Here is a 17,113-nt window from a genome sequence, read left to right on the forward strand (position 1 = left end):
CTGTCTTTCTCTCCCTGACTTCTGAACCTGTCAATCACTAGTTACATGGGTCTGTTCTTTATCTAGTTGGAAGCCAGAGGAGTTTGCCTCAGAAAAGTGAGACCAAGAGTCACAAGGACTATCCAGAGCCATCCTGGTCAGAGCAGGCAGCCTGGGGAAAGGCCTAGAGGGGAGAATCTGGACAAGAGGGGACGCCACACCCATGGGGGTGCTCGGCACAGAAGATATGGAAGACACAAAAGGCCTGGGAGTTATAGGAATCTGGTCCAATCAGATGCAGGTTTATCTCAGGGTCCCAGAGGGCTTTAAGCAGAGTGACTTAGCCATGATTGTGCTTACAGAGGTATTCCTGGATGTTCAGTGTGACCAATGGGAGAAGGCTTTCACAGTGGGGTCAGACAAGGTACCCTGACTCAGGGCCTGGTGATTAAATAACACATTCAGCACAAATAAAAAAAACAACAAAATACCCTCCCCCAGAAGGGGAGGGGGAAACTAGCTACCTCTGTCACCACCTCACGTTGAAGCTTGGGACACCATCTCCAAATAGGCTGCACTTTTGCAACTGGGCGATAGGGGGCGGCAGTGACTTCTAGTTCCAGGACTTCATCAGCTGGCAGCCTCTCCACTCTTCATGCTTACAAATATCACTAGGGGGCAGCACCATGTTACTGGTTCCTCTACCAAAGCCCGTTTGAAACCACTAATAATACACAGATTTTTAGCAAAGTGTGGAGGGAACAGGAGACTAAGGAAATGCACAATCCTGCTCAGACCAGATGCAGGTGGAGGGGAAGGCTGTTCTTGAACAGTTGACAAATGACCACATGAGCTCTGGATAGTTAATAGTTTAGTTAAAGTTAAGAAAGAAAAAAAGAAAGAGGGAGGGAGGGAGGGGGGGAAGGGAGGGAGAGAGGGGGGAGGAAGGGAGGGAGAGAGGGGGGGGAGGAGGAAAAAGACAAATTGGGAGGAAGGGAGAGGGGAGAGAAGAGGTAGATTAAAAACGAGAAGAGAAAAGATAGAGGGGAAGGATAAGAGAAAAGGAGAGGAGAGAGATGGGTGGGGGATAGAGCGCACAGGCTGTGGGTCCAGCTGGTTCCGAGCCTCCCAGCCCTGATTGCAGCTGAATTTTACTTCACCAGCTTTAGCGTCCCCTCTGCAGAGCAGGAGCTCCGTCAAGTATCTCCCAGGTCGTAAGGTCACGGACAGGGGCACCAGGACACAGCACATGCTCTCTAGACAATGACACCATCCTGGTGCCAACCTCAGGGTAAGGTCTGGAGAGCCAGATTCTCTAGAGTTATTGCCAATTAAGACAGGGAGGGGGCTGGGCATCTTGTCAGGCCAGGGTGCTCTCTCTGCCTTCCCTTCCGCTAAGGGAAGGCCCCACCTTCTTTATCTCCCTCAGCATGCAGGAAGATGGAGTGCCCCAGTCCACAGAGTCTGGCTCCATGCTGGGAGCTTCAGCCATAGGGACAGAGAAGGAGTCTCCAGAGAGCAATGGGTTAATAGCACGCAGTTCCCCTGCTGCTCCAACCCAGCACTAAGCAAGGGAGTGCAGACATTTTCCTGGGGTTCAGCCAGCCAGGTCCAGGAAGCTCAGCTAGGAAAGCCTGCTGGAGGAAGGTCAGAAGATCATTCATCTCTGAGCCCAGTGCCATCTCTTCGCACACAGGGAGGGCTCCTGGCTCTGCCTCCATCATTCTGACCACACAGAATCACAAAGGCTGCCCTTCCCCTCCCTGTTTGGTGAGGGGGCCTTCTCCTCTTGCCTTCAAGCCAGCTTTGGGCTTGGCAACCTTGTCCTGCCAGCGGAGGCTGCTTTCACTTCCAGGTGTGGTGCTGAACCTGATTCTCTTCCCAGCTTCTCAGACAGACTCGGTACCTATACTGAATGTTCTTCTTTTTTTATTCTGTTGAGTGGGACACGTCAGTCGTTAAAGAGTGTGTGGCTTTGAATGTGTGATGCTCAGGAACAGGCAAAACTCACTCCTGTGGAGATGGAGATCAGGTAGAACAGGCTCGTCAGGTCACGAGAGGGGGCAGCAGGAAGAGCAGGACTGTTCTGAGGTGATGGGAACATTTAATATCTGGATGGAGGTGTTGGTTGCAGGGTGCACAGTTGTGAAGGCTCAACAGGTTTGTGGTTTGTGCATTTAACTGCATGAATTACATTCATCTCAACAAAATTTTATAGGGAAAAAAATCACTGTTTAAGAACAAAGACTATTATTGTTGTTTAGCTTTTAGTTTTTGAACAGGATCTCACTGGGTAGCTCTGGCTGGCCTGGAACCCAGTATGTAGACTAGGCTGGCCTCAAACCCACAGAGATCCATCTACCTGCCTCTTCCTTGGAGTTCTGGGATTAGAGGCATGTGCCACCACATTGACCAGAGACTTCTCTGACTGTCTAGCTAGACCTTGATGATAGCACCAGTTTAAAAAGTATTTGTTGCTGGGTGTGGTGACTCATGCCTTTAGTCCCAGTACTCAGGAGGCAGAGGCAGGTGGATCTCTGAGTTTGAGACCAGCCTGGTCTACAAGGCAAGTTCCAGAACAGCCAAGGCTGTTACACAGAGAAACCCTGTCTTGAAAAAAAAATATTTGTCGTTTGTGGTATTCATGTATGTGTCTGTGTGTGTTGTATGTGTGTGCATGTGCACTTGTGTGTCTATGAATGTGTGCATGTGTAGAACCTCAGTCATTTTTCCCTGGGAGCTGTCCACTGTTTTTTGAGACAGGATCTCTCATTGGCCTGGAACTTACTAAGTAAGCTATGCTGACTGGCCTTTGAGCCCCAGGGATCCTCCTGCCTCCGACTCCCCAGTACAGGTATCATGAGTGAGCCCCACCAATACCTGGCTTTTGTATGTAAGTTCCAGGGATTCATCCTGGGTTCTCACGCTTTCCCAACAAACACTTTACCAACGAGGCTGTCTCCCCAGCCCGCACTTCTCTTTTCAAAAGAAACACAAAGTGGACCACGGGAGAGGATGTAAAGTTTATATTTAGGTGGGGGTTTGTTTCTGTTTTTGTTTTTATTTTGACAGGAAAACACAGGACACCAAACAAAATTCCGCATGTGGCTTGGCTTTTTATTCCAGGCTGGCCCTATCCTCCAAAGGACACTCCACTTTCCCTCATCTTCCTCATGATGAAGAGGCCTGGCCTGCTGGAGTATGGAGCTGTGAACTTCATGCTTTTTGAGTGCTTAGGAAATCTGCATTCTTACAAATACAGAGTAAAGTTCACGGATCTTGCTGACGCTCCTCGGGACAGTATGACTTCATCTCTTCACGTTCACAGAGAATTCTGCCACTGAACTCCTCCCAGACAGGTAAGGTGTTCTCAGACCAGGGGAGCCAGACTCACTAGCCCACCCATAATCTTGCCTTTGGGAACAAGTGCACAGAAGTCCAAGAAGGGAATTGGGAGTTTCAGGCAATCTGCTTCCTGGTGTCCCTTCACCCCTATTGTCCCCGGCATGGTGGTGAGTTAAAGACTTAACTTTCAAGATCCTTTCTGTGGTCTTTTTCTGTATGGTGAAGTTGGAGAGAAAGCTGTCCCGTGTGCATATTTGATAAGGAACTAGCCAGGAGAGCCCAGAAGCCTGGGTCAGAATCCCAGGCTGTGTTAGAGTAATGGAGTCGGTCATTTGTTCCACCTACCTCAGACAGAACAGGCAACCCTCAGTGGCCCTGGACGAGGAACCTAACCAGGACAGTTAACTGCAGCCAAGAGTATGGAAAGGGGCATCTACCATCAGTCCAGGGCCAGGTCCTAAGGACACCTGCTGAGAATGGCAGGCTCTGTATCTCCATCTCCAGCTGGCTCTAGAAGGCACTGTTCCATGAGCTGCGACTCCCGGCGGCCAGGCAGGGTCTGGACAAACACAGGCGGCGCTGGATCTCTAGCTGGCAGAATCGGTTCTGGTTGGATACGCGGGTGGCTATCCCCAGCCCACAGGTGGTTGAGCAGGGGCTCCAGGCTGTGCTCCATGTGGGACAGGCGACATCAGCAGATGCAGGAGTGACGAGCCCAGAAAGTTGGTGTCCTGGGGGTTAGAAAGAAGAGGGTGAACATGGAAAAGTCAGGACTCCACAGACAAGTCTGCTCCCCTGCTAGCCCTCACAGGGACCCTGGTGAGACTTAGCCTTAGTTTCTTCCTAAACTTCCCGACATTGGGGATTAAATTAAGCAATGGCTGGGGAATCTAAGCACAGTGCACCCCGCAGACATCCATCACAAGACAACTAAAAACTGCCATCTTCCTTTTTTCTCACCTTCCTACCCTCTAATACAGGGCATCATACAGGCACACGCCTGGTGGCAAGAACGGCCCAGATAACAGGCTGGCCATGACCTGGCTCTACCTTCCCCATCCACTTCCGATGTCTGATGTTCTTCCTTCTAGCCCCGAGGAGCAAGAGCACATCTGGCAAACTCTAGAGAGATTTCTCAGTTGTCATGGTCAGTGTATACAAGGGATATTTTGTTGTTGTTGTTGTTTGTTTGTTTGTTTTGGTGGGGGGGGGTACTGCTGACATCTAGAGTGTGGAGGCCAAGTTATCTTTCTGCATCCCACAATTTCCCCAACAACCCCAAACCACGAGAAACTCATCCCAGACGTCACTGGCGCTGATGATGAAAACCCTGCTTTGAATGCACAGGTGTCATGTTTATGTGTCAGAGAAGTGGGCGTTGGATCAAGGACTGCTCAAGGGTGCTGAGATGTGAGGGTGCTGGCACCCCTGTACAAATGGTGCAGTGTTTGCACAGAACCCACAGACACACCTAGAAACACAGGTCACGTCCAGGTCACTAAGGCTAGCTAAAATGGGGAAACGTTACTGAAGAGTTGTGAAACCACCTTTGCTAAGGAAGAGCCTCATGCATAAAATAGTCTGCATGTGCTCAGTATGAACCCAATGACAAAACTATCCTTGATGAGCAGCTGGCTGAATCCACGGATATAGAGGACCAACTGCTAGTATGTTCATGGCCCTATGCATGTACACACAGTGGAAGTCAGGTGGCAGGTAGAGCTTTTATCTCGACTTTTACTATGTAAGTGAAGGGCTGGCAGCATGGCCCAGTGGTAGAGCATTTGCCTGGTGTGTACAAGGCTCTGGGTTCAATTCCAAGTACTATGGGGGTGTGGAATACATATTGTGAGCTGGACGACTTTCTCTCATGTGCCTAACTCGATGTGTCTTATCCCTGACAGGGATGATGGTGGCCAGGGCACTTATGCAGGCTTAGTGTCAGGCATCTTTACAACCTGTTTACTTGTCCTAGTTCAGTTTGTCCTCACCACAGTCCTGAAAGGTGGGGGTTCTTATTAGTTTCACTTTCCAGTTGGAGAAACTGAGGCAGGGAACGTCAACAACTTTCTCAGAGTCACGCAGCAAGCAAGGCCAGAGATCAGTATGGAAATGTAGCGTCCATGTATTTAACCCACCCCGTCTCCTGCCTTTCGCATGTGGTGGCATCCACAGAACCAGTCCTTACTTCCTGGGCACCTTCCCAGGGCAAATTCATATGATAACCATAATGCTTTTAAAGAAACAGGGCAACAAAATCCCAGAGTTGAGGAGTTGGTCGAAGAATGTAGCTGTCTTGTCTGTATCTCTGCCCAGCCCTGGGCTGTGTCCCAAACTCCAGTCCTGCCTGGTTCAGTTTTTGTCGAATCGTTTACTAAATCCAAATCATCATGTATTCATAGTATTATAAATTGTTCACATGTATTAAGTATCATAAATATATGTTCTATACGTATACCTATATTTTGTCATATTATATTAGTCTATACTATATCTATTATCTGTGCTATTTTATTTATACCACTGCTGTGAGATGCACAAATTTGGCTCAAGGGCTAACATTCCCTCCTCTCCACTCTGTCACCTAAACAAGAACTCTTTGTTTTTAAAGATTTATTTTTATTCTACCCGTGTACATTTTTCCTCCTACACATATGTGCACCTTGTGCATGCCTGGTGTCCCCCGTGGTCAGAAGAGGGCATCAGATCCCCTGGACCTAGACTTACGGAAGGTTATGTGTCACCATATGGATGCTAGGGACTGAATCTGGGTCCTTTACAAGAACAAGTGCTCTTAAATACAAAATCATAGCTCAAGTCCCTCAAACTTTATTTTAAATGACTTTATTAGTTGAAATCATATCTCTTAAGTGGTTGCCTCTTATTCTGTCAGTTTCCAGGAGACTGTTGTAGCATCCCAACGCTCGTCCTCAACCCCAGCAGCTGAGGCCTTGGTGGCCGGGGCCCACCTTACACTCACTCACCTTGGGCCGTGTAAGACTGGATCCTTGGCCTGGCTCCCTGGTCGCACACCCACTCAGGACAGCACCTGCCAGGCACCTCTACTCTCCTAGGGCGTGGGCAGTCCCAGCTGGGCAGTCTCACATTCTCGCTGCACAGCGGCAGGCAGGTGAAGCCACCGTCGTCACAGCGGCAGAGGACCCTGCAATTGGGCTGAAAGGTCTCCCCATCCAGGTACCTGCGGCCGTTCACCTCACAGCTTCCATCATCCTCTTCCACTGTGGAGGGAGGAGAAAGCAGAGCAGCTCTGGGGCCTGAGACCAGAGTGCCAGACACCCTGTCTCTTCACCGACCCCTCCCCGACAGGCCTGCCGGAGAGGCGGCAAGGAGCCTGGCTTGGACCCCATGGACCAAGTAATTTCACTTCTTGCACCAGTTTACATGAAAAAGATTATACATTGGCTCTTATTTCAGAGTGTGTCATAGACTAAATGAAATCATGATTATAATTAATCTGACAAAATGAAGCCTGGGTAAAGGGGTGTGGCTCAGTGGGTGGGTGCAGTGCCTGCCTGGCTGCTCATGGCTCTGAACTCAACCTCTAGCAATGAATGAACTCAGTGTGGTGGCATGCTTAGTGGCACTCCTGTAATCCTAGCACTCGGGGGGGGGTGGTGGTGGTGGTGGTGGCAAGGATTCAGAAGTTCAAGGCCAGCCTGGGCTGGAGACCCTGTGAAATTAGTGATATTTAGTAGTTAGCCATAAAGCACACTGGGCCTGGGGCTTCAGGTAGCATCGCGTCTGTCCTCTTCCTATGTGGGGTCATCACTGTCTGCCAAGGCTTAACTCGCTGGCCATGGGGCTCAGTAGTTGCTACCTAAATCCTCCGAGTGGCCGGCCCCATCACCACCTGCCTGGAGAGCTGGAGCCCAGAGTACTCCTCTTCCCATACCCATATTTCTTCTTAGAGGATGATTGTATCAGACCCTGTCCCCACTGCCTCCAGATCACTGCCTTGGATACAAAGATTGGACCTTCTGGCCTGGGCCATGTTGCCAATGGTTTCCTAGGAACTGCTCAGGTAGCTGTGTCTTGCTCCCTACCTGGTCTTGCTACTTCTGGGCTCACTCTAACACATACACACACACACACACACACACACACACACACACATCCATCACACACATGCGTACACACACGTCCATCACACATGCACACACCACCTGACCTCTGCTGCTTTGCTTTGGGTCCCGAGTTGCCAGGACGACCTGGTAAACAGAGGCGCATTTAGGAACGTCAACTGGAGGATGATAATTTTAGCAAGCATTCCTGGCACCTTGGAGGTCATCAGCGGTGAGCTGGCTGGGTGTGGCCAAGTGGGGCTGGGCAGCCAACCCCTCAGCAGGGTAGATGCACTGTGAGAGGCGCCTTGAGATTGCAAACCCCATGAACCATCTCAGGATTCCCCTACCCACACATGACAGCAGTCTTCACTTGAGGTCCCCAGACTCCCCTGAGCACAAGCCATAGACTTGCCATCTGGGGGCTCTCAATGTCCCTTCTCCCCTCTGGAAGTCATCACAGAGTTACTGTTTTTCCCCTTCCACCGCTTGCAAGCTGTGCGACCTGTGTAAGTGGCATGAGCCTCTCTGAGCTGAGCTCCCTCGCCTGCAAAACGGGCACATTAGGCTCTTTCCTCAGTGTTAAGGATAAGGTAAAACCAGCTTTTAAAGCATTTTCCCACAGGATTGACTCAAGGAAAGGGCTCCTGTTACTGCCCGCCCCACTAGAACCTCTGCCGTCAGCCACGTGATGCCACAAATATTTGCTGAGCACCTACAGTGGCCTAGGCCATGTGCCAAGCAGTTGTAATTCAGGCTATGTGGGCAAATGGACAAACATCCTCCCCTCTGGAGCACTCCAGTGAAAACAAACACAGCCAATGAGGTTGGGCCGGCTGGTGATGGGGCCGGGAGAAAGTAAGGGACTAGAGAGGAATTGCAGTATCTTAACTAGGTGGTGCTAGGGCCTCGTGGATGACGTAGCGTGTGAGTAGGGTGTGAAGGCAGAGAGGGAGCTTTCCATGTGTGTATCAGGGAACGGATGAGGGTAGAGGAACGGCCAAGGTGAAGGCCCTGAGGTGGAGAGCACCACTTGGGTGTTCAAGGCCAGTGTGGCTGGAGCCCAGAAGAGGAGCAAGAAAGGGAGCAGATGAGGTCATTTTTGTCCAAGTGTGAAACACACTTAGATGAAATAGATAAATCATAAAAATCTAACCCTTCTCTGTTTCTCTAAAGTTCTTCAGCCCAAGGTGCAATTTTGCTCTTTGGTGACCTTGGCAAGATCACCACTGGTAGCTGATTCTGGCATCTCATAGGTCCAGAGGGTGCTGCTAACTGTCAGGCCACAGAGAGTCTCCCCTCAACATTGGCCCTGCCCCAAAGTGTCAGAGGACACCCAGGCCTGAGACCTGTGAGGAATGTCACACATCCAATACCACTAGGAAACAGCACTGGGGTTTGCACCGCAGCCCAGTAGGGAATGGAGGGAATGCTTGAAGATGGGACAGGCTGGAGGGCATAGAGCAGGCTAGCTGACCTCTCTGAGCCTCAATTTCCCTGTGTGTAGAACTGGTGCAATGGGACTATGGGGCACGAACAGTGAGTAACCAGCCTTGTGGGGGCACACACCATTCCCCATTGGAGGCTCTGCTCTTGCTCCCCACAGGGCTGTGATTGGCCTTGGGGTAGCAATTGGTCCAGCTTTGGAACTGGCTGTGATTTGGATGGGTGTGGATTGAAATCACCAGGGAAGTCCCAGCAGAGGGCAAGAGGGAAGAAACAGGGAGTGGGCCCAGGAGGCCTTGGGTCACCAGCTGAGCTGAATGAACACAGAGCCTAAAGCGAGGTCAGAGAGACACAGAGAGCCGAGCTCCACTTGGCTCTGAACCCTTGGCCTTGACAACCCCCACCCCCACCATTAGTCTAGAAAACCTGCTTACAGAGGCACAGGGCCTCCCGGCCACTGGGGCCTGCCCCAGGCTGACAAACCAGGCCCTGGCTGGGGTCGCAGACATGCAGATGGTCACAGGACTCCCCCAGCCGCCGTGCACACACTCGACAGCAGCCACAGTCATCCAGCACCAGGGGCACCCCCGGCGGGCACTGGGGTGGTGTCCAGGGACAAGTACAGGATGCTGGGCACAGCTGGGCACACACCTGAGGAGACAGAGACCTCACTTAGCTTTGACTATCAAGGCAGGTATTGAGACGTTCACAACCCGTCACTTTGTGGCCAAATCAGACAGCATGGGATCCATAGCTTGGCCTTGGGGTCACACAGAACCAGCCTTGAACCAGGGCCATCTGAGGGTGTTCCTAAGAGGAAGCATGACACTGTGCTCTGGAGCGAGGACCCCAGGCCAGAGTTTCAGTTCTAGGCTCTGCCATGTTGGTGGAGTTCCCTGAGAGTTCCTTGAGTTCTCCAAACCTGGCTTTCCTCACATGTAAAAGAAAGCAGGGATGATGTCACTAACCCCTGAGCATGGGTAGGTCAGCCATATTTTTTTTGCGGGAGGGGGGACACATGTATGTGTGGTGTGCACATGTATGTGTGTAAATGTGAAGAGATCACCACCCCACGGCTGCCTCTGTCCTTATCATTACCCAGCTCCCCCCCACTCTCTCTCTCTATTTTTAGACAAGGTCTCTCACTGTGCCTGATGATCACCAATTGGCTAGGTTGCCAAGTGAACCCTGAGGACCTGTCCATCTCTGCACCATCAGCACTGGGGGTACAGGTGTGCCCCACTGTGCCTGGCTGTTACGTGCGGGTGCTAGGGATCGATCTCGGGTCCTCACGCTTGCATGGCAAGCCATTCACCCACCCACTGAGCCGTCTCCCCAGCCTCCTGAGTGTGGTTGATGCTGGTGGTCATCTTTGCTCGTCACAATGGAGGCTAACCTAGGAACTCACCTGAAGGCAAGAGCGAGAGCCTGAGGAGTGAGAAGGGAAGCCAAGACTTCCTGGGTGAGTGCTTACCCTCAGGGCGAAGAAACCACACAGAACGTGGAATTTCCTGGTCTCGGCACAGCCCAACACGTTTCCCAGCCCTGAGTGCATGTCAGATCAGCCAGGAAAGGGAAAATGCATATTCCCAGGCCACCAGGACTCAACTAGAAGTCACAGAGGCAGGATCTGCACTCTACTTAATAAGCTATCTAGAAGTTTCTAGCTTCAGCTAGATTCACAGACTCTCTGGCACAACCCAGCCCAACTCCCCACCCCCACACCTCCATTGCATCCCCACTCCCCACCTCCCTGCACAGATGGGGAAATTGACTCCAAAGGGGAAAAAGTGTTTGCCCATAGCTAGATCTGGAAGCTGTGCCAAGACCACCTCCCTGATGTGGACTCGTGGCCCCAGACTGTAGCATGATTAAAAAACCCAGAGACAGAAATTGGGGTTCAACCTGAAGGTCAGAAAAGCAAAGCAGACAGCCACAGACTCTTACCTTGACCTCAGTCCGAAAATGTCGATCCAGCCTCCAGGAATCTCGGAATGAGACTGTGAGTGAGAGCTGTCTCCTCCTGTTTTATATTCCTCTCTAGTGCTGGGATTAAAAGCATGCACCACTACCGTCCGATTTCTATGGCAAACTAGCATAGCTACTGAGATTAAAGGTGTGTGCCACTGCTGCCTAGTCTGTATGGCTGATCAGTGTGGCTGTTTTACTCTCTGATCTTCAGGCAAGCTTTATTTACTAAAATACAAATGAAATATCACTACACCAGAGAAGCAGACTTCTCCTGGAACAGGCAAAATCCTAACCAGGGGCTCAATACCCATCCATTGCAGGGCCAAGACTTCCCCCAAAGACACAACTGTGCCTCCCACCCAGGACAAAAATACCTAGATGAAGTGTCAGATGCCATGGGCTTCCTAGAGGGTGAGGACCACGAGGGAGGTACCACTCAAGATGCTCCTGACTGTCTGCCCCAGCGGTGGAGGTCACTCACTCTTTAGCAGAGTAGATGGTCTTATGTGGAGGATTTGTGATTTAGGAAGAGAAAACTAAAGACCCCAAACCTCCTGATTGGCCCAAAGAGGCAGTGATCCCTTTACCTAAGGTGGGAGGGGCATCCTGTCCTCCGCCCCTGGACCCAGAGTCCCCAAACCCTGCTTTTCAGGACCCGCAGTTCTCACTGTGACCAGCAGGGGCCGCCACAGAGTAGCTGCCTGTCTTTGACCAGAGGCTCCCACCTAAATTTTGCAGGGTACTCTGCAGAATTTCAGGTTCCAAAGGGTTCTAGGACCAGCAGTCTCTAGGAGCTTCTAAGAACACACACTGTCACCTCTCCAAGCCTTCTGTGTAACCTCAATATGGGATATAATACATCCTCCGGCCCCCTCCTCCCCTATGCCCTTGCTAACCATCATGTCCCCATGTTCAAGCTGTCCCAACAGAGTTTCACTGTTTTCAGGATCCCTGTCCCGACCCCAGTCCAGAGCCAGGAGCCCGCAGCCTGCCCGGAAGACCTGGAACTCACTCCCCCCCCCCCCCCCCCCCCGTGAACTCACTCCTGCCCCCCCTCGTGAACTCACTCCTGCCCCCCCCCGTGAACTCACTCCTGCCCCCCCCCCCCGTGAACTCACTCCTGCCCCCCCGTGAACTCACTCCTGCCCCCCCCCGTGAACTCACTCCTGCCCCCCCCGTGAACTCACTCCTGCCCCCCCCGTGAACTCATTCCTGCCCCCCCCCGTGAACTCACTCCTGCCCCCCCCGTGAACTCACTCCTGCCCCCTGTGAACTCACTCCTGCCCCCCCCCCGTGAACTCACTCCTGCCCCCTGTGAACTCACTCCCGCCCCCCCCCGTGAACTCACTCCTGCCCCCTGTGAACTCACTCCTGCCCCCCCATGAACTCACTCCTGCCCCCCCTGTGAACTCACTCCTGCCCCCCCCCCCGTGAACTCACTCCTGCCCCACCCCCGTGAACTCACTCCTGCCCCCCCCGTGAACTCACTCCTGCCCCCCCCCCCCCGTGAACTCACTCCTGCCCCACCCCCGTGAACTCACTCCTGCCCCCTGTGAACTCACTCCTGCCCCACCCCCGTGAACTCACTCCTGTCCCCCCCCCCCCGTGAACTCACTCCTGCCCCCCTCCCCGTGAACTCACTCCTGCCCCCATGAACTCACTCCTGCCCCACCCCCGTGAACTCACTCCTGCCCCACCCCCGTGAACTCACTCCTGCCCCACCCCCGTGAACTCACTCCTGCCCCCCCCCCGTGAACTCACTCCTGCCCCCCCCCGTGAACTCACTCCTGCCCCCATGAACTCACTCCTGCCCCACCCCCGTGAACTCACTCCTGCCCCACCCCCGTGAACTCACTCCTGCCCCCCCCCGTGAACTCACTCCTGCCCCCCCCGTGAACTCACTCCTGCCCCCATGAACTCACTCCTGCCCCCCCGTGAACTCACTCCTGCCCCCCCCATGAACTCACTCCTGCCCCCCCCATGAACTCACTCCTGCCCCCCCCGTGAACTCACTCCTGCCCCCCCCCCGTGAACTCACTCCTGCCCCCCCCCGTGAACTCACTCCTGCCCCCATGAACTCACTCCTGCCCCACCCCCGTGAACTCACTCCTGCCCCACCCCCGTGAACTCACTCCTGCCCCCCCCTGTGAACTCACTCCTGCCCCACCCCCGTGAACTCACTCCTACCCCACCCCCGTGAACTCACTCCTGCCCCCATGAACTCACTCCTGCCCCACCCCCGTGAACTCACTCCTGCTCCCATGAACTCACTCCTGCCCCCTGTGAACTCACTCCTGCCCCCGCCCCGTGAACTCACTCCTGCCCCCCCCCCCGTGAACTCACTCCTGCCCCCCCCCCCCCGTGAACTCACTCCTGCCCCACCCCCGTGAACTCACTCCTGCCCCCGTGAAGGATGTGGCTTCACAAACTCCCCATGGTTGCATCCCTGGGTTTCTGTGCCAGGTGCCAATCACCTTGCCGGGACCAGGAGGGATGGCCTCACAGATGCCACTCCAGTGGCGAATCCAGGTCTCTCTTCCTCGGTCTCTCAGAGCCCCTCTCCCTCCCTGGAGCCCAGGAGATGAAGTCTCCTGCATCTTGTTCTGCCCATCCTTTCCAAGACTAGAAGCCGGCTGGTTCTGACCTTGTCAGGGAGACCTCATGGGGCCCCAGATCCATGTTACTGGGAAGTCAGCATTTAGTGTGAAGCATTGCCCAGGTTGGGGTGGGAGGTCTCCTCAGAACATGTCTGTCCCAGGTTCCATCATGCTACTCATCTATTGTTTTTTGCTGTGTGACTTTGGGGCAATTGCTCACCCTCTCTGAGTCTCGTTTGACTAAAAGACTTATAAGACTGTTGTGAGTGGGTGGCAAAGTGGAACTATACAGAAGTCCGTTAAAAGTGTTCCACATGACACTGAGGGACATTACCCACAGATGTCTCCTGTTCTCTCTGACCAGGATCAGAGGGTCACCGACCACCCGAGGGCCAGCACTCTGTGCTTTGTAATCGGACCCCAGCTTACATCCCTGCCCTGGTTACGCAACTCTTACATCTGATTTGCTCTCTGGGGAGGAGACTGGGGGTCCCTGCCTGATCACTGTCCTCTTCTGGACACTCATCTTGGCTCGGGGCAATTCTCCTCACTGATCTCCCCAGAGGATCCTTGTACCCATTCCGCTGAGGCCGAGGCTCAGAAAGGGAAGGACACGTGCCTGAGGTCACACAGCAGAACTTGCAAGGAACGACTGTCTGAGCCCAGGGAGGACCAGACTGTACCCAGTGTAGGGTCCCACCAAGGGTCCTCTTGTAACCACATATCCGTCCATCCATAATTCTACTTTAAAAGACCAGGATCCCTTACCATTGAGGGTAGGCAGAGGAAGGAGATGGCCAGAAGATGGGTCAGTGGGGTGCCCCTCATGTCACCGTGTCCCTCGGGAAGCCAGCTTCAAACCTGGGAGGCAAGACCTGAGTCTTTATGTTCTATAAGGTTCTACTAGGTACAGAGAGAGAGAAAGAGAGAGAGAGAGACATAGACAGATGGACGGACAGTCACACACACACACACACACACACACACACACACACACCACCCGTAGTGCCCACTCTCCTCCCCATAGTCCCAGGAATGAGCCCAGTTACCTGAATGTGAGGCCACTGAGGCCACCAAGGAGGCGTCTGACAGTGTGTGAAGCCTAAGCCACCGCCAGTGCCAAGAGCAGAGGACAAGCCGGCAGGGGCCTCTCGGCTCAGCTCCCAGGAAGAAAGTCCTCCAGCCCAAGCCACTGCCACAGCAGCCCCAGCCTTGCCAGGGCCCCTGTCCCACCCCCAGGGGCCTGTAGAGACCAGAAGCGTCCAGCAAAGCCCCTTTGCAGATCTGACCCACGGCGTCTTGAGCCCTGTGGCCCGAACTCCGGGCAGCCCAGACCCAGCCTGCGGTTTCTGGCAGGGAGACTGGCAGTCACCCAGAGGTGGGTGTGACCCAGAGCAGAGCTTCCCTGGCAGCCTGGCTTCTCTTGACGACCAGGAGCCTCCCTATCCTGCCTCCTGGGCTTCAAAGGTGGCTTAGTGTGGCCAAGTCTGAGCAGGCTGGGCCTACTATGTGCTGCTGGCACTAGCTGGGCCCTGCTGATCTGATTAAGCTAAATCATCTTTGTTAAATCCCACCAGCACTGAGGGACTCTGTAGGGCTGGAGACACGGGCACAGACCTGGGAACTAGGTGCTGGATGTGGGAGCAGCAATGGAAACACTGAGGAGGCCCCCTTATTCAGACTAAAGCTGGGGTATAACCTTCTGAGGGAGATGCCATTTCTGAGAGCCAAGAAAGAAGCTCTGAGGTAGAGTGTTCCAGAGGAAGCAGCACGGTCAAATGCCCAGAGGAGGGAGCCAGCACAGCAGCCCGGCCTGTTCAGAGCAGAAGACGCCTGGTGCGCCTGAGGCCTCCTGAATACTGGACTGTGCGGGAATACATGGAGGATAAAACACAGGATTCACACTGCCAACTGTAGGACGTCTCCAGTGTCTTAGCTATTGGGTGCAAGGAACATTCCCTAAGGTCTCATCGATGGGTGTGGGGGTATAAGGACATGGGATCTGAAGGCCAGGGCTACAGCTCAGTTGGCAGAGTGTGTTCCAGTTACAGTGGAACATACCTGCGAGCCCAGAACACGGGGAGCTAGCCTGGACTACAAGGCAAAACCCCATCTCTTAAGAAAACAAAGAAGCGGGGAGTCCACATGCTCCCTCCTGGTCACACTCAGGCTACGCCTACCACTGTGGGTGTTAAAAGCCATCTCTAAAAAAAGAGGCCTGCCTCAGGCAGGGCCTGCAGAAGTGGTGTGGCCAGTGTGGGCACCTGCTGTTTGTAGCTCTCTGCTGGCCCTTCTCATGCTTACTGGGCCTAAGCTATGTCACATGAAGGCGGGACACTAGGCGACTGGAAAGGTAAATCACAGTCATTTGGTTAGGTAGTGGGGGCAGAGGAATTGGGGATGGGCACAGGCCCGGAATGAGGCAGACAAGGACTGAGAAGCAGCTGGACTTCGTGGCTGGGCATGCTGAAGTGTGCAATCAACCCTGAGCCAAGCTTGACACCCTGCCTTGGTGGCCCATTTGCTTTGTGGCTGCATGGAAATTCCATACCCTCTTTGGGCCTCAGACGGACCTGCATGATGCCCATGCCAATAACCATCTTTATTTTCTGTCACCATCACTATGACCTGAGTTTGTTTGAGACAGAGATATGCCCAGCTTGGCAGCTAGGCAAGGCTGTGTGGCTAGCTTCCTGCTGTGAGATCTGTGTACAGCACTAGGTGCAAATTCTGGGACCAGTCCCTAAAAGGAAGGACGTTCTCTGACTCATCAGCACTCTTTCTTCCTCTTGCTTCTGGTCAAAGATGCAGCAGTGGAACTCGGCAGCCACCTTGGGCCATGACGGTACTTTGAAGATGGATCTCATGTACAGGGGAGATGAAATAAAACTTTAAAAGAGGAGACTGGAGCCAGGCACGGAGAAGCACACATGCCACCCTAGCACTTACAAGGCTGAGGCAGGGGGATAGCGAGTTTAAGGTTAACTTGGGTTACATAGAAAGACCCGGGCCCTAGAGCTACATACATGTCCTGGGTGCACCTTACTGATTTAATTTACACAGTTAAGGGGGTAATGATATGTGTGTATATATAAAATATATGTAACACATATAATATATATGATTATATGTCACCACTGTTTTTAATATTTATATAGTCCCCATAGACCCTCCTGTTTGAGCTGACAGGAGTTTGAGTTAGTCACTGCTGATGTAAAAAAAAAAATAGCAATTTTATTGTTGTTATTATCACTGCTGGTGACCATGAACCTGGAAGCTTTGCTAAGTCCCATTTAATGTTCTGTCTGTTGGTTTGTCTAGCCTTGTCTCCCTCCAGGAATGGCATCTCTTCCGTTCTCTCCCTACATGCCTGGCTGTCTGCCACAGGCCTCAGACCCCAGCAGCAGTATCTGCTGCTCCCGCCTTTCCCTGGCCCTCCAGGACATAGATGCAGCTTTGGAGGATGAAAAGCTTCATGAGATGAAGGTAATTCTTTTCCATGAAGACGGTGGACCCTGTCCAAGAGCTGTGTCTGCTCCCCGCTTCATGAACACTGGGGCTGTTTTTTCCCCCTTGATCCTCCGAGGCAGATACGCTGGCCAGCTCTCTACTGTTGCTGTTTTCTCTGGGATAAACTTCCTGATAGTGGGGGAATGTGGTGATTTTTCTGGATCCAGCCAGTGTTTTATTTAA

General features: G+C 52.9%; 1 protein-coding gene across 1 annotated transcript; it reads right to left on the reverse strand.

The window, feature by feature from the left end:
* Positions 1 to 3,809: 3,809 nt before the first annotated feature.
* On the reverse strand, positions 3,810 to 14,710 carry Ccn5 (cellular communication network factor 5). Its single transcript, XM_041671012.1, has 5 exons — positions 14,470 to 14,710; positions 14,189 to 14,281; positions 9,287 to 9,503; positions 6,309 to 6,563; positions 3,810 to 4,055 (listed from the first exon to the last, which is right to left on the reverse strand). Exons 2-5 carry the CDS (start codon positions 14,246 to 14,248, stop codon positions 3,835 to 3,837), a joined length of 753 nt encoding a protein of 250 aa, XP_041526946.1. The 5' UTR covers positions 14,249 to 14,281; positions 14,470 to 14,710; the 3' UTR covers positions 3,810 to 3,834.
* Positions 14,711 to 17,113: the final 2,403 nt, after the last annotated feature.

This window comes from Microtus oregoni, unplaced genomic scaffold (genome assembly GCF_018167655.1).
Source record: "Microtus oregoni isolate MIOR12 unplaced genomic scaffold, Mior012 000020F_ref0000438, whole genome shotgun sequence".
NCBI classification, from domain to species: Eukaryota; Metazoa; Chordata; class Mammalia; order Rodentia; family Cricetidae; genus Microtus; species Microtus oregoni.

Bases quoted from the DNA above. Each gene is read 5' to 3' on its own strand.
- Ccn5 (XM_041671012.1), bottom strand. From the start codon at position 14,248: ATGAGGGGCACCCCACTGACCCATCTTCTGGCCATCTCCTTCCTCTGC. The intron at 6,564-9,286 runs GTAAGCAGGTTT...CTCCCTCCACAG, and splicing joins CCGGGAGGCCCTGTGCCTCT to TGGAAGAGGATGATGGAAGC. The intron at 4,056-6,308 runs GTGAGTGAGTGT...TCTAACCCCCAG, and splicing joins CCAGTCTTACACGGCCCAAG to GACACCAACTTTCTGGGCTC.